This window comes from Pristis pectinata, chromosome 10 (genome assembly GCF_009764475.1).
Source record: "Pristis pectinata isolate sPriPec2 chromosome 10, sPriPec2.1.pri, whole genome shotgun sequence".
In the NCBI taxonomy this organism is placed as follows: domain Eukaryota; kingdom Metazoa; phylum Chordata; class Chondrichthyes; order Rhinopristiformes; family Pristidae; genus Pristis; species Pristis pectinata.
Window position 1 is genome coordinate 50,181,379 of NC_067414.1, and position 27,675 is coordinate 50,209,053.

Here is a 27,675-nt window from a genome sequence, read left to right on the forward strand (position 1 = left end):
GTCACCAGGGGAAAAAAAACAGCTGCATCTGGGGTAAATAATTTCCAAATCATTTTATTTAACATTTTGATTTTGGAAAAGCATATCAAGTACACTCAGAAGATTAATAGCATTTATTAACTGGTTAACTGCCTTGCTGAGCAGTTGAATAAATAATGTTTTTACAACCTGACAGTTTCATAGCTTTCTGAAGATAAAAAAAATTAGAGCTCTTCACTGCTACAGGGAAAACAAGTCTGTTTCACTGCAATAAAGCCAGCAATCAACATAGAACATTAACTTAATGCTTCCATGTCATAATAGCTTTGCCCAGTCCCTTCTCCCTCTCCTCCCCCTTACTTACCAATTTAGTTAAGAAAAAACACTGAAAACAGAGCAACTTTCCAAAACTGATATATTCTGCCTGTGCCAATGTGATAGACTTACAGAGACCAAGAAAAAATAATCTTAATTTCACTAACTCACTTTCATGCAATGGAGTAGCATGTCATGGTCAGAAACAGAAAATATCAATCAACAAAATAAGGCAGAAATACCAGAAGCCTAACAGTGAGAAACAGAACAGCAACAAGATCAGACATTCACAACCATCCTTTTGTTAATTTTGAACCCTTTGCTACACACTCCCTACTCATTTGGGCTTGGTTCAATGAAACTATGTACTTGCTGCATCATGTTTAGGTTCAATATCAATTACATCTTTATAAAGGAGACAGCTTGTAGCTTCTTGCTTATAACATTAATAGTCTAAAGCAATGATTTCCCGTAAGGACAACTTCATTTATCAAATGTAACCATGCTCTAAACCAAAGTCCAGAGTATATTGAACAGATTTCATTTTAAATTTAAATTTTATTTTTGTTATCAAATAAGATGCAGTATTTAAAATTAACACTTGAAGGCAGTAATGATATATTGTTCCAAGTTACAGCCAAAAGGAAAGAAGTCTATGTTGTTAAAATGAGACTTGGTTGATTGCCATCAAGGAAATACTTCAGAAATGGATTCCTTGACATTACTGTGCAAAGTCTCTCCAGACAATGCATCAGAAGATGGAGAATCGCATGCACTGTTCAGTACAGCAATTTAAATTACTGTACATGGCAATTTCATATTCAAGTTTCTGCTTCATTGAAATAAAATTATAAACAATATGGTTACCATTACATTTAAGGATTTCACACAAACACAAAGAACATTGCCTGCTAAGGAAATCAATCGACTTGAGGTGGGACTGCGGAATGTGGGTAGGATACATTGCATTATTTGGTCATGGTCAATGTTTTGTAATTCATCCAAATTGTCATTATACACAAATCTAGCTCAAAGTATATTTTAGCAAAAACCAGGAATGACAAATTTACAAGGATATGCAAAGTGTGCCAATTCCATCTGAATTCAGCAAGCACAGACAAGATTCCAGGAGAAATAGGTGAAATGAGGAACAGAAATCCTGACTATGTTTTACTTCTCCCAACCCAGAAATCTTCTCATCATTGCTTCTGTTATTACTCCAGTTAGCTCAGTATAAATTAGGACTCAAATATGAAGATGTGTTTAATTCATTAGACAGCAGAAGCCCCTGTAAATCTTCAACTATATTTAAAAAGCTATCAACCAGTAAAATTCATTTGTGCTCCTGGTTACTACCCAAAGTCCATCATGAGAGCATAACCACAAATGGATATTGAATAAGCAGCTAGGTTTTGGCTGTGATGCTTGTCGCTCTCCCACCAGATATTAGACTGCATACACAATGCAAGACTCCCTCAATGGGTTACTTTGAGTTTCCTGCACAGACAAATGAAAAGCAGCAACTATTTAGGGTAAGGTCCCATTCATTTGGTTTGAAAGCATAGATTAAATACTGAATGGCATAATAGGTAATGTGCGATTAGTTCATATCCTTTCAACTTAGAGGCTGCACAGGAAATTTGCACTGCCTGCTCTATGATTTCTGTGACCACCTTCTGCTAAGCACACAGTTTAGTGCCTTGGCACCATGATGTCCAATTTCATTAAAAGGCCAGCAAAAGTTGAAGCCAATTAGCACCAACTATGCTTTTAAATGTGGGAGACACTTTGCCGGCAAAATCCATTCCAGAAGCTTGCTGGAAGCCTGAGCTGAACTCAGCCAAAACTTGGCATCAAGAATTTTAATGCAGCACTTAAGACCTTTGGAGATAGGGCAGAGGGGGAACTAAAATCACTGTACCTATATCAAGGCTAGAAGCCCTCCAGAGACCTGCTTAAGGGGGAAGTCAAAATCCTTGGAGGGACAAAAAGAATGAGGAATTGAAATTTGAGACATTGTCAGAGCAGAAAGTAGTGTACATCAGCAAAATGATGATGTATCTAATTTTGGAAAATTAGAGTGAATTAAAACATAGGCAACTGAGTTTTGTCTGGCCACAAACTCACATATCATAGAAGAGACCATTGCAATAGTCAAGTTATGATTAAAAAAAACAGATGAGAATTTCACTGACATGTGAGTTGAGGTGGCAGAGATTTGGGAAACACCACAGTTGGTAGAAATAAAAAGCTTTAGCAATTGATCAAAAACACAAAAATCCAGCTTCCTGCCAGAACACATCACTCTCATCTTCAGGCCATACCTTGGAAAAAGAACTCAAAACCAAAGAAACAAGTAGGACTAGGGCATTCAGCCTTTCACACTTTCTCCACCATTGATTAAAATCATGGCAGATCGTTTACCCAAGGCTCTGGCTCAAAGACTGGGCTTGGGCAAAGACCCAAGACAGTGGCTTCAGTTCTTCCCATATTAAGTTGCAGAAAGTTTCTGATTATCCAATGCTGGACACAAGATAATCGCCATGGCTTGTGAGACAACAGAGTGAATGATCTGAAGTCTTTAATGAAACTTTCTCACAGGCTGGAAATGTGAGTGGAAAATCAGAAAATGATCACAGCACTGAGGGCAGCTCATTGATTGGAAATAACAATGAGTGAATGCCAACTAAAGCAGCTTTAAGAGGTAGGCCTAATACAGCAGTATGAAAGATAGACTCCAGGGCAGTGCATTGCCTCCATGGTGCAAGTGTAAGGAAGTCTCTGAGAGGGTACGGGACATTCTGAAAGGGGCGAGTGAGCAGCCAAAGGTCGTGGTCCATATTGGTAGCAATGATATAGGCAAAAGAGATGAGGTTCTGCAGAGAATTTAGGGAATTAGAAAGGTTTAAAAATAAGGACATCTGGGTTATAATCTCGGGATTACTCCTTGTGCCAAATGCTAGTAAAGCCAGCAACAAGGCAGTACAGTTGTATATTTAGATGAAGAATTAGTGTAGGAGGGAGGGCTCTAAATACCTGGATCATAGGCATCTCTTCTAGGGCAGGTAGGATCCGTACAAGGAGGATGGTTACACTTAAACTGGAAGGGCACCAACATCCTCAAAGGGAGGTTTGCTTGTTCTACTAAGGAGCATTTAAATGAGTGTGGCAGTGCAGTAGGAACCAGAGCAATAGGTCAGCAAGTGGAGTGATTGAAGGGTCGAGGTTAAATCAAGCAAGTCTAATAGAAAAAACAGGCTGGGCCAGGATAATGAACGTGGCAGGAATAATGGTCTGAAGTGTAATTATTTTAATACAAAGAGTATAATGCACAAGGCAAATGTGCTTAGAGCCTGGATTAGTACATGGAAATAAAACACTGTAGCCATTACAGAAACTTGGTTGAGCAAAAGGCAGGACTGGCAGCTCAATATAACAAACATGGATGTAAAAGAGGTAGGAGAGTGGCATGACTGATTGGGGAGAATGTCACAGCTGCACTAAGAGAGAATATCTTGGAGGGCTCATCCAGCAAGGCCACGTGGGTAAAACTCAGGTACAAGAAGGGTGCATTCACTATGATGAGGTTATAGTACAGGCCTCCTAATAGCTAGCAGAACAGATAGGGAGGCAGATCATGGAAATATAAAAACAATAAGGTTATTGTAGTGGGTGATTTTAACTTCCCCAGTATTGACACTTTGTGCCAAGGGCTTAGATGGGGCAGAATTTGTTAGGTGTATCCAGGAGGACAGTCCAAATAGGGATGGTGCCATAACAGAACTTATATCGGGGAATGAGCTTGGCAAGGTGATTGAAGTTTTGGTGGTGGAAGCACTTGGAAACAGTGACCATAATTCCTTAAGTTTTAAGATAGTTATGGAGGAGGATAAGATTTGGGTGAAAGTGCTAAATTGGGGGAAGGCTAATGACAACGGTACTAGAAAGGGACTAGAGAAAATAGATTGGGAGTGGACATTCGACATGTGGAAGTCTTTTAAAGGCTAGTTGGTTAGAGTTCTGAACCAGTATATTCCTGTGAGGAAGATAGGAATGGCAAGGTTCAAGAACCTTGCATTACAAAAGAGATTGTACGGGGAGTCAAAAATAAAAAAAAGCATATGCAAGGGTTAGGAAGCTGGAATCAGAAAGACCCTTGAAGAATATAAAGAAAGCAAGAAAGAATTTAAACAAGAAATTAGGTCAGCTAAAAGGGGCCACAAAATGCCTTAGGCAAGTAGAATTAAAGAGAATCCCAAGGCATTTTAGATGCATATTAGGAGCAAGAGGGTAACTAGGTAAAGCGTAGCTCCACTCAAGGACAAAGGAGTAAATCAATGCATGGAGGCAGAGGAAGTGGATGAGGCCCTTAATGAGTACTTTGTATCAGTATTAACCGAGGACATGAACAATGGTGAGATTAGAAAAAGGTAAGCAGATATTCCAGGGCATGTCAATTTTTAAGGTGGTGGTGGTGTTGGGTGCCTTGAAAAAATAAAGGTGGATAGGTTCCCAGGGCCTGATGAGATCAATCCCAAGATATTGGAGGAGGAGATTACTGGGGCCTTGACAGAGATCTTTATATCCTCTTTAGCCATGAGTGAGGTGCCAGAACACTAGAGAATAGCCAGTGGTGTTCCTTTATTTGAAAAGGGCAACATGGGCAAACCCAGAAATTATCAACCAGTGAGCTTTTCATCAGTGATAGGGAAATTATTAGAGAAGATTCTTAGGGACAGTATATACCTGGGGATAGTCAACATGGCTTTGTGCATGGGAGATCCTGTCTCACTAATTTGATTGAGTTTTATTTAAGGTAGTTCAGAAGATGACTGCTGAGTGAAGGCAGTGCATATTTTCTACATGGGCTTTAGAAAGCATTTGACAGGGTTCTTAATCTTCAGGGCCAATCTATCATTAAGTCACATGGGATTCATGGACCAAAATTGGTTTGCTCATAGAAGACAGAGGGTAGTGGTGGAGGAGTGTTCCTCTGACTGAAGGTCCATGACCAGTGGTGCTCTGCAAGGATCAGCACAGGGACTCCTGTTATTTGCAACATATATTAATGATTTGGATGAAAATGTTGGTGGTCTGATTAGCAAGTATGAAGACGATACAAAAATTGGTGGAATTGTGGAAAGCAAGGAAGATTCTCAAAGGATATAGAGGGATATAGTCAGTTGGGAAATATGGGTGGAGAAATGGCAGATGGAGTTCAATCTGGACAAGTGTGAAATGATGTATTTTTGGAGATCAAATGCAAGACGAAAGTATACAGTAAATGATGAGACCCCAAGCAGCATTGATATACAGAGATATCTTGGGGTGCAAGTGCATAGCTCCCCGAAAGTGCAACACAAGTGGATAAGGCGGTAAAGAAGGCAGGCAGCATGCTTGCCTTCATCAGTTGTGGTACTGAATGTAGAACTTGGGAAGTCATGTTCCAGCTGCATAAAACTTTTGTTAGGCCACATTACTGTGTGCAGTTCTGGTCGCTACACCTTAGCAACATGGAGGCTTTGGATAAAGTGCAAGAGAGATTCACCAGCATGTTGCCTGGATTGGAATGTATTTGCTACAAGGAGAGGTTGGCCAAACTTGGACTGTTTTCTCTGGAGTATCAGAAGCTGAGGGGCAATCTGATAAAAATGTATGAAATTATGAGAGGCACAGATAGGAAAGATAGTCAGAGCCTTTTTCCAAGGGTGGAAATATCAGATTCAAGAGGGCATAGATTTAACTGGTAAAGGGGGGGGGGGGGGGGGGGGTGGTGGGAGAAACAAAGAAAATTTGCATGGCAAGTTTTTTTTTATATACACAGAGAGTGGTGGATGCATCAACTCGCTGCCAAGGGAGGGGGTAGAAGCCGATATGATAGCAACCTTCAAGAGGCATTGAAGCAAACATGAACAGGCAGGGAATAGAGGGATACAGACCAAGTGCAGGTAGATGGGATGAGCTTATATTGGCATCATGGTCGGCACAGACATCATGGGCTGAAGGGCCTATTCCTGTGCTGTACTGTACTGTTCTACGTTTTAAGTTTAGACCTGCTGAAGAATTGAGAATAGAACATAGACAAGAGAGTACATTGCATGAAATCTGACTTAAACCAGCAATCAAAAGTTGAAAACTGCCAATTTCACCAACGAATTGAGATCAAGGTGCAGAAATAAGTGAATGGGTCCACAAGGATCAGCTGACAAAACCATGAAGTGGAAATAATATAGCACCTTTATTCCAACAGCTAAAATAAAGAGTCAAAATTCATTTATGCAGAACAAGATTGATAGTTTTCTATTAATAAATTATGATACCAGTATATTGCATGACAGATGTAACTGATTAAATTCACCAGCTGTCATTGTCCATTGATCAAAAGTCACTCTTCTTGCTTTTGTTTCCAGCTGTACCAAGACAGGACTCCCAGAGTAGTCAGGCAGCCCAATCCTGTGGAACAAGTCCTGCTGCAGCATTATAAAATTCCCACTCTGCAATGAGGAATCTGACCAGAGCTGCAGGGGATCAATTGTTGGCAGTCGATTTTAACCAGTGCACCAGTGAAGCAGACACAAATAGCCAACAGCAAACGACCACCCTGGAGAAGAAACAATCTAAAAGCACCTGTAGCCAGACAACTCACACAGCATACCAAGAACCCATGAAACAGCTCCAATGCACCCCTTTGCTCTATTGCATCTTATATACACTGCCATATCTTACAATCTCAGAAGCATTACATCATTCCCAGATCATACTCTTATAACTAGGTTGATATTAGCACAACAGGTTCTGTTTACCCAGGATCTTGGCATTCAGACAATTTTCATGGATACATGTTAACTGAGATTTAAAGAATACATAGGATTCCTGCACAGAAGTGTTTATCATTCTAAGTAATGATACAAATCAAGTTTCGTATCACTTCAATTGCCTCTCCACAGGGATAACTCGTAACCAAATAGATGATATACAACCAGAGACAGTGGATAAAAGAAAAATCAAGAAAAATACCTGCAGTTGTCATTATACTGAATTTGTCAGATCTTCAAACTATCTGCTAGAGGTACTGATGAAGGGTTTCGACCCATGTCAACAATTCCTTTCCCCCTTACAGATGCTGCTCCACCCACTATCCTCCAGCAGATTGCCTCTTGCTCCAGATTACAGCATCTGCAGTCTCTTGTCTCTCCATTTGTCAGACCTTCCCAAACCTGACCCATTACTTCCATTTGGAATAAAAACATCCACACCTTTCTTGAACTAAATTTTTGCTTTTATTAAAAACTAAGAAACCAAGAACAACATGTGAAGTTTCTCACCATTAAATTCAACGAAATTAATCTTGTTGCTTGTTGGCAATATACACAAGCATAGTGATCAGACTCTCACTACAGATTTCTATTGTATTTATATACGAAGAAAGCAAATTTATACATCTATCAAGGTGCTGCTACATCATCTTGAAACTAGACTCCACAGTATTTCCATAGTGCAATATTCTAGTTAAGTACACTTCTTAATCAAATGCTCTTTTACTCCATTCAAAATCTATGTGGGTCTCAGATCAGTTTCCAGAGTCAGAATCAGGTTTATTATCACTGACTTGTATGTCGCAAAACTTGTTGTTTTGTGGCAACAGTACAGTGCAAAGGCATAATATTACTATAAATTACAAAATAAATAAATAGTGCAAAAAAAAGAACAACAAAGTCATGTTTCATGGGTTCCTGGATCGTTCAGAAATCTGATGGTGGAGGGGAAGAAGCTGTTCCTGAGTGTGGGTCTTCAGGCTCCTGTACCTCCTCCCTGATGGTAGTAACGAGAAGAGAGTGGTAAATAGTAATAATGGGAACACTGGGGACTTTTGTCAAATATTACCACTTTCAGGTTGAATCATGTCTCCACAGCAGTGTATTTTCCATAGAGTGAAAGGGAAGTTACCTAACACTCCAATAACCACATTTCAGTAACTGGCACTTCAGAAGGAGCACCCATTCTGATATCCAATTAACCAAGCACATCTGATTAACCAGTACCTATCAAGTCTTGCACGTACCCATTCTGATATCCAATTAACCAAGCACATCTGATTAACCAGTACCTATCAAGTCTTGCACGTGCCAGTTAATAGTATTTTTACTTTAATGATTTTGACAGTGCATGAGATAAAATTGCTGAACACTTCAAAAATCAGAAACACATGAAAATTGAAGAAATATATATCCAGAGAGGAAGAGCCTGTATAACCCATTTTGATCTTTGGAAACAGTTGAAAATGTAATCACTGAAACATTACTGTTTCCCCTGCAAAACATGTCTATCTATTTTTGTATCTTGTGCTTTGTGTTCTAACTTCAGATTAAAATAACTCAATTGGTATGGAACTTATAACCAAGACTGCACCATGGTAAACACCCAAACTAAAATTGACAAACAATTGCGAAGTTTAATATAGCTGTATAACACAAAGAATTACATTAACCTATTTCACATGTCTGAAGGTAAAGCATGAAAGCTATTCAGTTATGAACCAATTTCTGATTTAAATGATATGCCCACTGCATCCAATTACCAGCCCCTTCCTATAGGGAACATTTTCATTTATCAGAGTCATTCCAAATTTGTGGATTTGTCTGCATGTAGGAAGTTTCATTCACTGGTCAAGTACAAAAGGAGTACTTTCTGATACCAAAGGAGACTTTGATTCGTCAACCATTTAAAGCAACTGTTGGGGAGAAGAAATCACTGCAAAGCCAAACATTCCTATGTGCTTTCCATAATATCATAGTCCGAGAGTAATCTTGAACACAGTTATCTCTATCAGATGTTCAGCTGAACCTTTTTGAAAGGGTTATTGGCACTCCAAGTGCAAGCATTCTTCTCACATGGGAGGGTACAAGTCACACAGCTAAACACTGGGCAATATTTCAGTGTATTACAGAGAGAATATTGCATTGAAAGGGGAACCCAGGATGTGAGACACCAATATTCTGCAGGTTCAAATGAGATGTGGTTACTTTACTCTCATCACAATAATGCATTTGAGTATTTGTCACCGACTATCCGATTAACTTGAGGCAAAACATGATAGCATTTGCTTTGAACTTGATTCTGGACCTCAGCAAGGCACAACTTTAAAGACAACAGAGGCAATTTCTCTGATAGAGTGGCTGAAGTGCTGGGCTCTAAGTCAATCTGACCTTTGACTGGGAAGGAAAAAGAGAATTACCTCACAAAACCATGTGTGCATACAGCCAAATGCAGCAGAGGGTACAAAAAATATCACAGACAAAATGTTTCTCACTAAACCATTCATCCTCACTTGGATTGTCCAGAGATTCCAACCCCCTCCCCCCCCCCCCCCCCCCCCCCCCCCCCCCCCCCCCCCCCCCATATAGTGCTATTCATGGTAACACGCAACAGCAAGTTCTATTTTTCATACTGCACAAATTGTTAAGTAGAGCAACACATTTTCTAAAATACATTGGGGGAAAAAACATTGAACGTCAAGGGGATAGTTTGGTTCTCTCGTTGGATTGACGTGCATTAGTGTCATGAGAATATTACCTGACACTCATCAGCCAGTGCAATTTATACCACAGACTTTCCAATACCTTCCTGACTTTACTTAGTTTTCAAACAAGACAGCTGCTCTCAAATTTATAGGAAATAAGGTAAAAGTAAATTAAGTCACAAATTCCTTAATGAGAAACTGTTGCAATTCCTCTTGTGAACACCCTACTCTTTGATATTCTAGTACACATATTTCAGATTCAGTGGAAAATACATTGCCTAGGAAAATGCGACCAACTTTTTGTAAGTAAGAGTTTTTAATTGATGAAAATGAAAGGTACTGACGGGTTGAAAATGCAATTTAATTGCTTGACATTATATCATGTTGTGTTGTGTAATAATGTTTATTGTGTAATACTCTAAATTGGTCACAACTCCCATGCACGCAACCACTCCCGCTCTCCACTAAGCCTCAACCCCTACCAATATTACAGCTAATTGGACTGATATTTCCCAAAAATTCTCTCTCCAAATACATCCTGTTTTCAGCAACAAAACTTATAATTTCTGAAGTCACAGTTCAAGTTTATATATAAAGTTTGCCAAGAATCACAGACTGACTTTGAGTCACCAAGAAAGGAATGTTATCTGCCAGGCACAGTTGCAAATGATCTACGAGAAAAGGTGAAAGTGCAGTTTGCACTACCATAAGCAGCACCAGTACTGCATACAAGTACAGGCATTGTCTTGTGCCCATTTCCAACACTGGCTACGATACCCATCATTGCCAAGGAAAGCTCTCAAAAATCTGTAACCTGGCGCGTGAAGCAGTCAATATCCAGGAATCGACATGAAAAGTATGCAAAGGGTTACCAAGTTTAGGCAAATCCAAAACTGGACAACAGAAGATGGATTTACAACACACACACACACACACACACACATAATGTAACCAAAAATCATGTTTAAACAATTTGTAATATAAATAAAACAAATAAAGCCATTTCTTAATTACTTCATTATATTACTCACATTTTCCATTGACTTACTGATAAAACTAGCAACTTATCATACATCTCTCTCTCTAAAAAAGGGCAATTTGAAATAAAATTCAGTCAGCATAAAAACAGGAGTGTGGGGTTGACATTACAATCAGACCTTATAAAACTTCAGAGCAGGCTTGAGGGGCCAGGTGGCCTACTCCTAATTTATATGGTGATAGGTACTAGTATGTTGGTATATATAATAAGACAGAAGTCAGTCAAAGTGCACAGGAAATTTAGCTAGAAAAGACTGTTCATTAAATTATAAAATCCAATGTACATATCTTTTAAATGTGGAGAAATTATTTATACAAATAACAGAAATTTACAATTTTATGGGACTAAAAATGTTGGTAACCTTCCAATCTTTGATCTTATACTGTCCAAGATATTACCAAATCAGCAGCAATGATTGCTATGAATGGGTTGGATTAGGCAATAAAGTTAATTTGATGTGCAAAATGAAGTAGTCCATGATTTTTTAACCAAGGACAATTCTAGTACAACAAGCCAAGTTTGAGAATATCATCCTCAAATAGCAACATTCTACTTAAGAGTTTTAGTATGGCATATACTTCAGTTATTCATTCAGTACCACATCAGTTGACCAGTTAACACACCCAGCTGTCTTGGTATCTTGTAGTTTCTGGGGCAGTTTGAAAAATAAGTATGGAGTAAAAACTTATCTGTGCTCTTGAAGTGACCCAAACCGAAAAGCATCAGCACTGCTATTTTCTTGCAGTTATCTATTGCTTGTGAACACTCAATAAAATTAACTTGAACTTTTAGCATAACCAATAAGGTCTGAAAGCATTGTTGACCATAATTCATTGCTAATCTCTTGCCCAAATATAACCATAGGTGTGTTTTTTTTATTCCAAATATTCCCTCTCTTTTGTTAACATTGTGATTAATTTACAGTCAAGTATCCAGACATGTAAGCAATTGGGCTGGTATCCCCAGAACACATTCTACCTGGAATTATGAATGCAACACAAAATGAGTTTGAATGCCATGATGGAAACCTCAATAATTAATCTGGAATAATGTAAGCAACACAAACAATGAGCACAAAATTACTGTACTGCCACAAAGACCCATTTGGTTCACTGCTGTCCTTCAGGGAAGCAAACTTGCCCATCTTTACCCTCTCTGGCTTCTTAGGCATCTCCAAACCCAAAGCGGTTGACTCTAAGCTGCCCACTCAGTTCAAGACATGGACAATAAATGATAATTGCTGGTCTTGCCAAGAATATCCACATTGTTCGAATGAGTAAAAAATTTAAATCCTCAATAAACACCTCACACACAGGGGTAAAAAAGACAGGGTCAAGACATACAAGACAATTTACTTGTATGCATCGCCTGGCTGGGGAAAATCATTTACTTGAGATTTGAAATCCAGGATTGGAATGTAGTGCAGCCAACTATTTCTACAGTGAGTTAATTCATCTCAAACTGAGAATTATTTGTAAGAAGTATCCTCCAATGATATTACTTTTCCTATACTATTTTATATTTACCAGCATTCCATTAATTTACATCAAAGCTAGATCAACTTGTAAAGGGACATTGCCTAGAATCAACAAACAAAACCCACAAGGCCTTCATTGTAATGCACTTCATTTGTGTGCATAAAATATTCAGGATCACTTCTGAATAAAATTGACGACAAACTGAACTGGACATTAAAATAAACACACGGAGGAGTATTACATTGATGGTCAAAACATACCACGATCATGTATGTCCAAGAAAACATGCCATTCTGAACCAGCAGCCAAGTAAAAGTTCAGACTAAGTAAATGCTTGCATAACATGAAGCAGAAAAAAGAGAAAATCCTATCTAGATTCCTTGTTTACTTTTCAGTAGTCAAAATCTTTGGATATGCAAAATGAATACCATTGAGTCAAATATTTACATGTTGGTGACATCCATACTTTCAGCTTTACTTCATGTCACCAGGAGTTCTCAAGGTATTGCAGAAGAACAAAACTTTCACATTAAGCAAGAGGAAGCTTAGTCACGCATTCAAAGGCCAAGAAGTTCTTCCTTGCCCTCCAGGACAACTTTATAATAGTCAGTGACTTTGTTGGACAAGACTGAGGCTTGACACATTTCCTGCTGAATAGCTAAGCATGCCAGGTACATCTAAGTTTATACCCCCACTGAGCTGAGTGAGCAAAAATGAATGCTAGGACCAGACAGGATCATTTGTGCTTTTCCTGATGGCAAGGGTAACACAACCGAAAGTTAAGGTCCAGCTCAGCAACTCAACCAGGGTAGTGATATTACAATTAATGTCATAGTAAAAGACTGGGCATTTGGGACTTCAACAGTGTAATCCAAGGTTCCAAGATTTTTTCCAGCAGTACTGAAGAAGGGTGGCTAAAATAGGGTAGAAAGAACGCAGAGAGCGAGTAACACAAGGAATCATTGGAAGTGCCCTGGGTGATTGGGACTACAGAAGACAGTGAGATCTAACTGATGGGAGATGAGTTTACAAGGAGGGAATGGTTTGGTAAGAGCTGTGAACACTGATGAGAGAAAGAGAAGCAGTGATGAAGGATGAAATCATCACAGATGAACAGAGCTGCTTGGTGCAGAACCCAAAACTGGAAAGGAGAAAGCTGGTTTGTAAAAAAAAGCCAGCGGGTCCAAGGAGGCAGTAGCTTTCTAACACTTTCAATGAGTGAAAAGAAGGTGGTATGTTCAAAGAAGCTGAAAGGAGTAAAGACAGAGCAAGAGCAGAGGGAGAGGGGGCAAATTAGGTGAATGACAATAATAGAATGATCAAATATCCACAAGAGGCCCAAAGCAATTGAAACAGAAGTAACAATTCCAGTCAATGCAGAAGAGAATTTTAAGACAATACTCAAGCTCCACAAAATTCCTGTCGGACTACGAAACGGTCACTGAACTGACAATGTGAAAGACTGCAAGATATTCCAAGACCATTTCAAACAAGAGATAGTTTACTCAAATCCCCATGATCTTGAAAATTCTTACACATTGCTAACCTGATCGGTGATGTTTAAGTGGAGGTTCTTCTAGAACGGTTTGGTTCCAGACCTCATCAGCCTTTAGTTACATGTGGCCACAAATTAAAGTCAAAAGGAGATCATGTACCTCTCAGTATCAAAGCAGCACTTACAGTCACCCAAGAATGATTTAAACCCATTGCTAATGTGCACCAAGGGAAATCTTTCCAGTAACAAATCATACCAGTTACAAAGGAAAATATTGGTTCCTGCCAGAGGCCAAACTTTGCAGCTGAGCCATCCTTGCATGAGTTCAAGAAAGAGTACTCAGCTATTCATCTTCAGCTATGACATCAGCAACTTCATCTCTGTAAGGAAAGCCCAAATCCCAAAATCCCAATTGTGACTAAAGCGTTAGCCACATTCACAACTGCTTTAGTAATAAAGCACCCAACTGATGCTTAAACCAACATTTCCCAGTTACATGCAGAGTAGAATTCCCCCAAAAATTGCATGTTGCAGGTAAAGATCATTTTAGATAACAAAGTTCAACTACATTCCCATGGTCTTGAAAATCAATAACATTTTTGACCTGAGCTTTAGGGGACTGCAGAAATCAGCAACTTAGTTACAAGAACAAAACAGAGACTAAGCAGACAGAAGTCAGCAAGTGAGCTACTGAAATATTCTCAGTAGCCTTCATATTAGAATCATGAAATATCACTCTGAAAGAGACTCAGCAACAGTAATACTTAAACATAACACTGCCCAAGATATTTTCTGGATCTAGATTCCATATCTACTCTCTCCAACACCAGCACAGCTTATCCGTGGTTTTGCTATCTTAAGATGCATTGGAACAAAGTCACTTTGACATGACCTCTTGTCTCAAAATTTTTGCAGCTTAATGGGCAGGGGAACACTTATCTCCAAGCTTCCCTCCAAATATACAATATTGCTGTAGGGTCTTCTCAGTATTGTCCCAAGCCCAACCAGCTCTTACACCAGTACCCTTCTCCCAAAAAAGTCAAAAGCAGGGATTATTCTTTGATGATCTGTGGGGTTGGGGGGCAGGGGGCAATAATAGACAAGTAACATTCATGCCCTACAAATGCTAAGCAAAAGAACAGCACTAAAAAAAGATTCTTCGCATCTACTAGCACTGCCATCACATCCCCTCCCACCCCACCCCCCCCATCAACATCCTGGGATTATCATTGACCAGAAACTTGACTGGAACAGCCACGTTAATACTGTAGCTATTATACAGCTGATTCTGTAGCAAGTGGCTCACAACCCCTCAAACCCTTTCAACCATTTACATGACAGCAGACAAGAGCATGATGGAAAATTCTGCAGTTGCCCAGATGTGCTCACTTACAAAACACTGAAGCTTAATAACATTCAAGACAAAGCATCCCACTTGATTAACACCTTATTTAAATGTCTAAATATTCATTACCTCAACCATAGGTACACTTTTGCTTTACTTTGCACCATGTACAATGTGCTGTCCTCCATGTAGAAAGAGGAGGACAGCACATTGGAATTGGTTTAATATCGCCACATGTACCAAGGTATTGCATACCGTTCATACAGATCAATTAATCACATGGTGCATTGAGATAGTACAAGGTAAAACTATAACAGAATGCAGAATAAAGTTACATTTACAGAGAAAGTGCAGTGCAGGTAGACAATAAGGTACAAAGTCATAACGAGGTAGATTGTGAGGTCAAGAGTCCACAGAAATATTTCCACGAGCAGGCCCCCTTTCATGCTAAACACTATTTAGGTTCAAAATATACAGACCGTCATCATTACTCATCTAAAAATTTGTCCTTCCTGTCCAGGTGTAAAGCCCTTCAATAAGGACTTGAATAGTTTGAGGCAGCTTTGGGACTGAGCTTTGCATGTTACTCCCACATTCTCTGAAATTCAATCAAAAAAATAATTCTAATGTGAACAAGTTCCACCATTACTTTGTCATGGAGTGAATATCCTAAAATGATGTTCTCAACATCAAAAGATCGCTCTTACAATAAGCACAAGAATTTAATGAGTAAGCTTGTGGCGAGTACGAGTTCACAAGCTTTTTCCATGAAACAGCTAAAAACTGACAGTCATTTAAACTACAGTCTGGCTTAGTTTGGTGTCAAACTTGTCAAAAGCATCAATGCTGCTCAAACATTTCTGAAAAGCAAATCATTCAAGACCATGCATTAATAAGGCAGAACATTTTTCATGCACATTCTACAAGTGCTGGGAAATTACTGCCACTTCATGCTCTGCTGCTGAACTACGTGGAGCTCAATAGTCAGAGCCAAGTCAGGAAAAAACTGTCAAAGAATAGTCAGCGAGATCAGTGCTTCACATGTGTGCACAATAGGCAGGTTTCCTGAATTTGGAGGCTTTTAATTTTTTAGCCATTCCCTGAAAAATCTGTTCCGCCATCTTACAGTGGACAACATGCAACAATGCCAGTGTTACTCACATATCAATAAAGTAAAATCACAAATAAGAACTTTTCAATGCACATGTACAATTTGGTTTAATGGGTATAATAACCAAGGTGCAAGACAATGATGAACAATAGGCTCATTAAGATAAGGAAACTTGCAAAGAAAAAGTCTGAATTTGTTTTATTGTAATCAGACAATAAGATTTACTCCAAGAAGCATATTTCCAGCTTTCATTAAATAAAAACATGCTTTAAGCAAATCAAATTAATTATCAGGAGCCAGTTCTCTCACAGTAACAAGGCGAATTGTTTACTAATGCTTCAATAGTGTTACAAGGAAAGCTTAAAAGAGAGTTACAACAAATAATTACCAAGCTCAATTAAATGGTTGAGGTTATAGCAATCATTTTCAAATTACTAATTTGGTTCACTTATTACATTTTTATCTGCCTTACATGATAATATGTTAGAGTCTAATGTTTTACACACAGTCTCAGATGAATTGTAACATTCTCCAAGTCTTCACCAAGACTGCCAAAAGTGGTCTTCTTGTTCCTGCAAACTCTTTTTTTTAAAACTATCAACAGCTTTCCCTCCCAGCTATCATCTCGAGTTGAACCATACTGCCAACAACCTTGGTATGCTCAACTTGTTTTCACACCACCATTACAAAGCTTGCTGACTCCTTCACTACCTGCGAGGTAAGCAGTCCATGGTTTAGACACTACAAATAGCACTGAAGATCAGATCTCCAACTGACATAAAACATTACAGCACAGGCCTTTCGGCGCACGATGTTGTGATGACTTTTTAGCCTACTCTAAGATCAATCTAACCATTCCCTCCCACATACCCCTCCATTTTTCTATCATCCATGTGCCTATTTAAGAGTCTCTCAGATGTCCCTAATGTATCTGCCTCTACCAGCACCCCTGGCAATGTGTTCCATGCACCCACCACTCTGTATGTGAAAAAAAAACTTACCTCTGATATCCCCCGTACTTTCCTCCAATCACCTTCAAATTATGGCCCCTCATGTGAGCCATTTCCACCCTGGGAAAATGTCTCTGGCTGTCCACTCATCTATGCCTCTTATCACATTGTACACCTCTATCAGGTCATCGGTCAATATTACTTTAAAGAAGCACAAAGATAGATATTTTAAATTATCAAAACCCTGATGCCAATAGATAGAGTCTTAGGGGACAGGAAAAATGAAAGAGATGCAGAGTAAGATTGACTGTGAGGACTGATGTGATAATGATCTTTGGGCTAGATACAATTAAAAAGGAATACTGGAAGACTGGCCACAATAGGGATTGTATGTCAAACTGCAGCTTTGTATGCGTTGCAATATCAGAATCTATATTACCATATCAAGTACATGCAAAATGAGATTGTTAAATATCAAAATCTGGTCTCATCAAGCCATGAGCAATCTAATGTAGCTTCACTGAAATTGGCTCTTTAAGCAGATTTCCTGCAGCTGACATCTGGTAGGAAAAGCAGTTGTGTGTCCTTAATCTTTCGGGCAGCACACAGGCCCCATAGATATGCTAATATCAAAACCTCCAGTTGAACAATTGACCATTCAACAAATTTCAATGAGCCTGAATTAGCCCATTAGCCCACCTTTCACAATAACTGCAAATGTTCACAACAGCATAAAGGTGTTTCAATGTCATAGCTTAATGAATTGTGCAGTGGAAGTTATCATGAAGGACACCACTCTATTATAGATGTAGCATTTGTGGCCTTCTCTACTATTCAACAGGTAAATTCAATGACAAATTGCAAGTCTGCAATTGATCCAATGGTGTCCATGGAAACTGCCAGATAAGAGGAGGATAACCCTGATATTGAAAAGCAAAACACTATCGGTACTGTAAAGTTGAAATATAAACAAAAAGTGCCGGAGGTACTCAGGAATTGAAGCAACATTTGGACAGAAAAACGTAATTCATGCTTCAGGTCCATGACCTTTCATTACATCATTGATCTGAAATGTTAATCCTATCTCTTTCCACAGATGCTGCCTAGCCTACATAATATCTTCAGCATCTTGTCTTTCCACCTTAAACATGGAGAAAAAGTTATGTAGTAATATCCTGTACGGCCATGATATCATCTGGACAGATGTTACAATAGTCAATCAGGATATTACCAGACCAGGGAGGACAACTTAATGGTGCAAACTGACATGCTATGGCCTTGCTAGCTACAGCAGTTAGGAGGAGGACACTGATTAGGTCATCAAAGCCATAGGATTTACAAACAACATGGACCAATCAGCCGAGGGAGACTGCATGTATAATAATGCAGTATTTTCTAAACAGCGGCAAAAAAATGTAAAGTATAAATGCAGCATGATTTTAATCATTAAATCAGAGAAATTATTTAATCTAAGACCCCACCTACTCCAGACATTCTCTCTGTTGGGACATTCACCCTACCATCAGGCAGAAGTTTCAAAAGCCTGAAAGCACCTACCACCAGGCTCAAGGACTGCTTCAACCCTGCTGTTAAAACTATCGAATGCTCCCCTAGCACAATAAAATGGACCCTCGACCTCACAATCTACCTCGTTATGGCCTTGCGCCGTGTTATCTACCTGCACTGCACTTCCTCTAACTGTAACACTGTTCTACATTCTGTTATTGCTTTCCCTTGGACTACCTCAATGCACTGATGTGATGAAATGATCTGTATGGATGAGATACAAAACAAAGTTTTTCACTGCACATGCGACAATAATAAACCAATTTACCAATATATATTGAACACATTTTGGGGGGGAAAAGTCATGCACCAATTCAGATTTTCAGCATCTGCAGTTATTTTCATGCACCAATTCTACTCAACCAGTGTGGATCATAATATGTAATTATGTTTGGTTTTATCTCTGATCTATAGTGATTTAGCTGATTTTAACTGGGATGATAATGGGGAAATGCTACAATGAGGCAGGCTAAGGAGTGGAAATGTCAGGTTTCCTGTTCTTGAACAAATCCACTGACCTGTTTGAACTGCATGTTTGATCACTGGATGAAGACAAGATGATAAAAACTCAATTTATATGCAACTGAAAATGTTGGGAAAAAAATCATGCCAATGAACAGCTGAACACTTACAGTAAATGCATCTATGGTTTAATTTAAAACTGCTATAAAGGTGACAATGTAATCAGCAGCTAAGAGGCACATCTCATTAACCTTACCTCATAAAACAGTATTCCAACCTCTTATTGCCAAAACCATTGGAGAAAGTTAAATACTACAGTATAATTCCCCATTTGAGACTGTTAAACAATATATATTTTCAAATGCAAGAAGTCAATGCCGTTGCTAACTAAACGGAAACATATCTTAGCCTTCGGGAGTTTGAGCTTTCATTATTAAAAAAAACTTTGCCTATCTTCTACTTGTAAATAGTAGACAAATTTGCTTGGATTTATTTAGTTCCTTGGTTGTGGATATCATTGCCAGTGCTGCCATTTTATTATCCTTGCCTCTGTTCAAGGGGCATCAAGATACTGGAGTCACATTTGACCCCAAACAAGCAAGGACAGCAGATTTCATTCCCTGAGGGATACCAGTGAACCAGATGTTTAAAACAAAAATCCAGTATTTTCATTCTTACTGATACAAAGAACAAATCTTTAAAATTTCCAATTCCCTAAGCACCATGGCAGAATTTGAACACAGATCTCTGGATCAATGAGCCAAAAAACTAACTGCCAGTCCAGTACCTTAACCACTATGCAACAGTATCCAAATAAGTTGAGCTTAATGCATTTATTTACACGAGATCAATAATATCATCGTAAACTATTTTTAAAACTCATTTCACTTAACATTCATTTCCATTTTCAACATTCAACTTTTTTACCCCTATATGCATTATAGGGCTTATGCTGAGATGAATGACATGGAACGGGGGTTTAAAAAAAACACTGGCTTGTTGAGCTAGCTCCTTAATTTTCTCCTCATGAACCCAGATTCATGGCAAGCCTGGAGTCACAGGATAAAAATCTTTGCCAAACTGTAATCGTGTGATTGGAATTGAGCTTCAGTAACATCCACATGGACATGGACCTATAGTACAAAATAGTTCCTAATTCAGCACAGGTCGCGAGTTTCTCTAAGATGCTAAAAGCTACAAAGCAGCACAGTGACAAAGCCAGCAGAGCTGCTGCCCCACATGTCCAGTGAGCTGTGTTTAATCCTGACCTCCAGTGCTGCCCCTCTGGAGTTTGCATATTCTCTCCATGACCATGTGGGTGTTTCCCCCAGCCATTCTGATTTCCTCACATACACGTGTAGGTTAATTGGCTACTATAAATTGTCCCTCAAGTGTAGGTGGGTGATAGAATTTGGGGGTTGGGGGGGGGGGGGCAGGAGTTGATGGTAAAATGGAAAGAACAAAATAGGATAAAATAGGATTAGTGTTAATGAGAGCTGGCTGGTCAGCACAGACTTGGTGGTCTGCAGAGCCTATGTCTATGCTGTAGGACTCTTATCTGATATCTACTTATAAAAGTATCTCTTTCATCTACAGTTAAACAGTCCCACTGACTTTGTTCACTTTCTATGAATCAAACAGAGAAAAATGCTACAGCCATATAATTTAACTCCAAAGAAAATGAGCAAATGGCTGAGTACATCGGTTTTTGCAGCATAGTTCAAACAATTACAGGCAGTACAGTAGAGAATAAAATGGGATAAGTGCAAGATTAGTGTAAATATGTGCTTGGTTGTTGGCAAGGACTCAGTCGGCCAAAGGGCCTGTTCCATGCTGTATGCCCTTATGAATCATTTTTAATAATCTTTGCTCGTTATCTAAAGAAAGTGTTATTTTTCCAGAAAACTTTAAATTTAGTCATAACTGTAACATGTAAAACACATTCAAAGACTGCAGTACACGATTCTAGAATACATAACTAAAGCTTCTCTGACTGACAACAGACACACTATATACGAGAACATTAAATTTTCCCCTATCAGCATCATACATTGTCTAACACTGTGTAAAGCAAGGTAGAGTACATAATACCAGTAGCAACACATTTCTGAAACTTCCTCATAGGTAAGGATTTCAAAATAAATCATAAATGACATGAAATATTCAATTTCAAACTGTAATGGACATGCATTAATTCATAAGACATTCATGTCACTGGCACCAACAGCATTTAGTGTCCTCATGTACTTGATGTTCTTGTTTTTCTATACAGTGGAGCCCATGCTCAGCAGTTACCATTAACAAAAACTTGGTTAAATAGATTCTGCAAGTCTTCTAATTAGTGCAAAGACTAGCTACAGTAGACAGTAAACTGTTAAGATGAGTGCCAATCAAGCAGGTTGGTCTGTTCAAGATAGTGTCAAGCTTCTTGAGTATTAATGGAACTACATGATGCCAGGCAAGTGGAAGATTTTAATCACTTTCTTGACTTGGGGCCCCTGTAGATTGCTGAAAGCTCTGGTAAAAAGTGTTATGCAAGTCTGTAAGGCAGAATGGACATTGAGCAGCAAAACCCAAGGGCCCCACCACTTGCAACACCATGATGGCCTTTGATAACTTGCTGTTGTCGAGGACATCCTTCACCATTTTCAATTGCTCATTTAGAGCAATTTAAACCCAGTTGAAATGGATTTAACAATTATCTAAATTAAAATAAATGATTAAAAGCACACTATTAAAACAAATATACGGGTCAAATAAAAACTTTGAAATGGGCCACTAACTTTAATTGAGAGGTAAATTTTGCAAATGAGTGGGGTTCTAACATGTACAAGAAACAAGGAAGATAAGGGGCCAGATGCAAAGTGCATCCAGCCACCCCCTCCTCCACCCCAAGTTTAACTCAATGAAGGATCCAACAAACGCCCAAAAGGTCAAATCCATCAGCATCCAAATTCAAACACATTGCAATCTTCCACAGTGCAAATACAGAATTCAAAGACAGGATTAACAGCATGCAGGTGGGCTGCAGTTCCCTCCAGAACTATCTCCCACAAAGAAGCATGATCTGGGCTGTTGTCTCAACTAATTTTAACAGGAGGGAGTCTTGAAGAATGCAACTTCTCCTTGTAGCTTGCTACAAATGTATCTGTACAAAGTGGAATAAATTCAAAAATAACTGTTGGGAATCCAGTGCTGAGTGGCATCTCATAACAACAACCTTATGTGGAGCAACTATAATTATTAATTATTGCAAGGTGCCTCACAGACATTTTATCAAATAAAAATTTACACCAAATCATGTAGTGAAGTGTTAAGACAGACAACAAAGATTTAAAAAGAACATCTTAAAAGGAGCAAAGTAGAAGAAAGGTTTAGGGATGAATTCTGTAGACAAGGAACACGACAACTTAGGACAATGGCCAAAGGGGCAATTAAATCCGGAATGTTCAATAAGCCAGAATCAGAGAAGCACTGATGACGCTGGAGGAACTCAGCAGGCCAGGCAGCATCCAGGGTAAAAAGCAGGCAGTCAATGTTTCGAATCAGGACCTGCAGAAGGGTCCTGACCCAAAATGCTGACCACCTGCTTTTCTTCATGGACGCTGCCTGGCCTGGTGAGTTCCTCCAGCATCATACTGTTTTTCATTTAGATTCCAACATCAGAGGAGCACTTATAGGGCAGGGCCAGGTTAGAGGGAAAGAAGCAATAGTGGGATTTGGGAAAAAAGATGAGAAGTTAAGAGGCTTTACCTAACTTGGATCCATTATGTAACCTGTGAAGCAGAGGGATACAGCATCATTGTGAGAGAGGGAGGAGCAGCAATGAAGAGGTATTGGAGAAGAAAGGTATGGGAAATTATGGCAAATGCTGCAGATAGACTGAGAAGCACAAAGAGTAACAGTTAACCATTTTCACAATAGAGTGCAAGTCACAAATGACATCAATTTCTTATTATGGCATTAAGAAAATAACTTCACTATTGATTCAAACTTAGTTCTTGGAAATAAATTTGAGAAGCACCTGTCTTATTGAAGTGAAAAGGAGCTGAGAGATGAAGCAGTAGTTGCTAGGCTAAGAGGCTGGAATTAATTTAAAAGGTTCGCCAAATTCAATAAATCCTCCAGGAACCAGAGTTGATCAAAGCCCACCTGAGAGGCTGAATCGTTAATTTCTGTGACGGGAAGTGGGGTTTGGACTCCTAGCTTAAAGCCTCACATCTTCATCGTTTTACCTCTCTCTCCTGTGGCAATAGGCTCAAAGCAAATACAATAACACATATTATTTGATCTTGGTCCAGTAACTAAGATTAGCAAAGAACCCACTGCATGGAATAAAATACCATAATTAGGCAATAACAAACCTTGCTCCCCACCCACTTGTCTGTTCCAAAAACAAAATAAATTGCCAAATTTTTAAAGCAGCAATTTAATATCAATACACATCTCCTTAACCTTCTCTTCAAGCGCATTATACAAAAAGTTTTAGAAACTGTATAATTAAACAATATTTTCATATATTGAGCAATACTAAAAAGTATTGTAAAGTCTGAAATAAAAGAGCAGATACCTTCATGACACTGATTCAGCAACAAGGAAAAAAACCTCCTGAATGTTATCCCATACTCTAATTAAAATATCGGTAAACATTATAAATGCAACTTGGCATGTTTTGTTGATAGATGAAAGCAACATAAGAAACTTGACTTTTTTTTGTACTGTGTAAACGTCACCCTTGATCCTGAACATGAATGGACTACAGTTTTTAAAATAACGAGATTGATATTCATGGATTATCAATATGTGATCAAATGCCATAACCCTGCCATCACTGACAATTTGAAATTAAATACTTTACTGCTTAACCTTTTGGAACACTGCATATCAAGGAACTTTCAATGAATCATAATACAGCATTTTGTTTTGAATATTCCTCTCTTGAAACTGTACTTAAGGAAACCATACCAAAAGATGATGTGCACATACAGAGGACATAGAACATACACAATTTCCCTTAAATTATGAGTAATTTTGAACAATATGGTCATTACAATGTTCTTACACACACCTGCAGTTGAAATCACATAGTCATCAAAATGTCAACTTTGTGATCTAAAAGCATTTTTAAAAGGCAATTTACAGAATAATTTAAAGATGTTCTTAATGTCCTGTTGAAACAAAAAGTTACATCCTCACCTTCTGAAGGTAATCCCTTGCCTGCAATCACTCAAAATGGAGCATGTGGGTGGCAGTGACCATCTTAGGTCTTTACAATGGAACACAGTGGCCAAACAACCTACATGTCTTCTCAAGCAACACCTGTCCAACTTGTGACAGAATCTGCAAATCCTACTCTTCAGCCACCGCAGAGCCCACAGAAATGGTGTGAAATCAGTTATCCTCAACCCTAAAGGGCTGCCAGAAGATAACTGAAAGCACAATATCCCACTGAATAAAATCAGATTGTCATACAGTGTAGTACAGTGGTGACACAGTAGTTAATTAACGCATCTATTAATCAGGATATTAAGAATAGAACATGCTGGATACACTTAGCAAACCAGGCAACATCTATTCAAAATGCTTCAGGGCTAGGACCCTTCTTGAGAATGGTTCTAATGAAAGGTCATCAACCTGAAATAGTAACCTTCTCTTTCCACAGTTACTGTCTGGTCTGCTGAGTGTTTCCAGCACTTGGTTTTTATTTCAGATTTGTAGTTCTTTGATTTTCATTTCATAATCCAGAGATCCATGTTCAAACCCCACCAAAGCAGCTGTGGAATTTAAGTCTGCTTAATGATTTGCAATTTAGAACAATAGCGTCATCTGATCTTACTGGTGATGGCCATGAAAAATAACATTGTCATAAAACCTCTGGTTAACAAATGTGCTCGACAAGAAATCTGCCATCCATACCTAGTTTGACCTATACTTGACTCCTGTCCCACCCTAAGTGGTTGACTCTTGAAACATTACCTAAGAACACACAGTAAGCCACGAAGTTGGTTCCGTCATCTTCTGAAAAGGGCTATTAGGTACGGGCACAAAATGCTGCCCAGATCCATTGTTCAGTGTTTGACACAAATCTTTGATTGGCATGAAATATTTTAATTCTTGGTCTGTAATTTTGCTTAAAATAGATGTTCTATACAATTGATATTAGGATATTCAAGAGCCTTAATTTTAAATCAGAAAAGTAAATTATATCACATATACTGTCACATTAATTAATCCACTGTTCTTTCCTCCCCCCCCCCCATCACTCATTGGTTTCCTTTCAATTAAATGGTATGAAAATGAACAAAAAGACGTCGCAATCAAACTACTCTGACTTGTATTTTTTTTAAATATTCATACACTCCTGCCGTCCTTTTCCTCCAACATTCCAACAAAAACGACATTATTTGTAGCTGCAGTTAGGAAACATAAATTTAGATGTGAGAGAACTGGGAGGAGATAGATGCTACCATTCCACTGGCCAACTCTCAGGTTACAAACAATGAAAGCACTGTATTGTTGGGCAAAAAAATTACTAACTTTTCCTCGGTGTAAAGTTACAAGGAAATCAACGAGTGCCTACTTGTACTTTTTCATTAGCAAGGTACTCCATTTTAAATTGCATACTACTGGGAGTGAACCATTGTCCAAAAGGACGCCACCTTCCAGTCGTTGAAATAGTGTTCTCAATACAAACTTATTTTACAAAAGAACAACGACGGACTAAATCACATTTGGATGCGAAAGTAACCAATTGTTTTCCGCGTTATTCAAACTCTAAGCCAGGTTATGATTTAATCAAAGTGAACTGTGTATTGTGCAATCTGGAGACAACCAAAACAAATACCTGCCCGGCAAAGAAGTGAGTTAATTTTTTGGCCGCTTCGAGCGGCAAACCTGCTCCACCTAAAGCCCCAGTCAAAAGCTCCGAGACACGGCTCGTCACCTTTCACAAACTCGCCGCTGTTACCCACACAAACTTCCAAACATTCCACTCCCCACCCAACAAACACTACCTTTCCCCCCTTACAAAATAAATATTAACAAGCAATTAATCTTTGCCTCGTTCAGCCCGGCGGAAAAGATGTGCTAGAAACAAACTTCGCCGCGGAGCGACCGTGCACAGCTGTTGCCTGCCGAAGGATGAAAGCACCAACTGACTACAATTCCACCCCCCAAGCCCCGCGCTCCCCAGCACTTGAAGCAAACTGCCGGGGGTCGCTTGAAGATCCTCACTTTGGGGGAAAAAAAGGGGGGAAACGCAATTACTGCTGTTAGTTTAAACAGTGCTTTGCTCTGAACTTGCAATTTCACGCACATTTCCTCACAACAAATGGCCGGGAGCGCGCCGCGCGCGCACGGACACCTTGGAACGATCCGGGTGGGAAAAGTTGCTGCCGCCTGGAACGCGGAGACAGCGGCGAGGCGCACGGGACACTCACCCGAGGAGAATTCCGCGGCTGCACCGTCGCAAGTTTGATGCAAGAGCAGCAACAGCGTCCACGCCACTGCGCTCATGGTCTTGCAGGTGTTCTTCAGCTTGTTAGTTTGTTTGGGTGCTTTCTTTGCGACTTCAGCCCGCAGCTCCCCTCAGCCTGGCCGATACATTTTCCCCTCCAGAGCAAGTACTTTGCAACAACACCGAGTGGAGTAAACCCTGCCCGTGACGTCAGCGAGCCACCCATCCACACAGTGGCTGTGAAGTGTGGAGGGCGTCCTCTGCTGGTTCTGTGCATGAGACTCTCACCCTCTCCACCTCGATGCCGCGCGTAATCTCTGCTCCGACCACAAGCAAAGCCTTTGGGGGTGGGGGGGAAATACGACCAATTCTCCCCACAATGGGCCATTGTGCTTTTAATAAAAGTCTTTATTCCAGACACTGGCTGTTGGTTTTCATTTTATTCAAACAGAATGTAAAACTACAGCATTGGTATAAGAGGCTGCAATCTTGTAGCTTTGTCGCGATTGAAGGAGGAGCTGGCTGTAAGCGCCTGGCAAAGGCTATCAGGTAAATTGTTATGTTGGTGTACTGGCGGCAACTTTTCGGATAAGCTTTGCCGGTAACGTTGTGGTTAATGTTTACTCAATCCATATTTAATACAGGTAGTTTTCATAAAATGTAGAAAGTAGGAAATTACTTGTAACGTATCAACGTGTTGGATGAAACAAAACATGTTACCATGATGGGGTCAGTTTTAGTTTTTGTTGAAGCTTCTTTGACACTAGGCATCTATCGATGGTGCACTGGAGAATCTGGAAGGTGGGTCTGTCGACTTCGTAAATTTTCAAACCGTTGATCTGTAATGTGAATAGAAAACTACCCAATAATTAGATTTTACTTACCGTAAATAAAGGTCGCGTAACCAGTCTTCAAGACTGATATGACAACATTGAGTAATATTCATCAATTCTCCCTAC

At 39.3% G+C, this 27,675-nt stretch overlaps 1 protein-coding gene across 2 annotated transcripts in view; it reads right to left on the minus strand.

Moving 5' to 3' along the window:
• Positions 1-27,128, minus strand: part of ptprk (protein tyrosine phosphatase receptor type K) — a 467,398-nt gene extending 440,270 nt beyond the window's left edge. For both annotated transcript variants that reach the window (XM_052025063.1, XM_052025062.1), the window contains exon 1: positions 26,700-27,128. In XM_052025063.1, coding sequence (XP_051881023.1) covers positions 26,700-26,775 — 76 coding nt within the window. In that variant the 5' untranslated portion in view covers positions 26,776-27,128. The remainder of the gene's footprint in view (positions 1-26,699) is intronic.
• Positions 27,129-27,675: the final 547 nt, after the last annotated feature.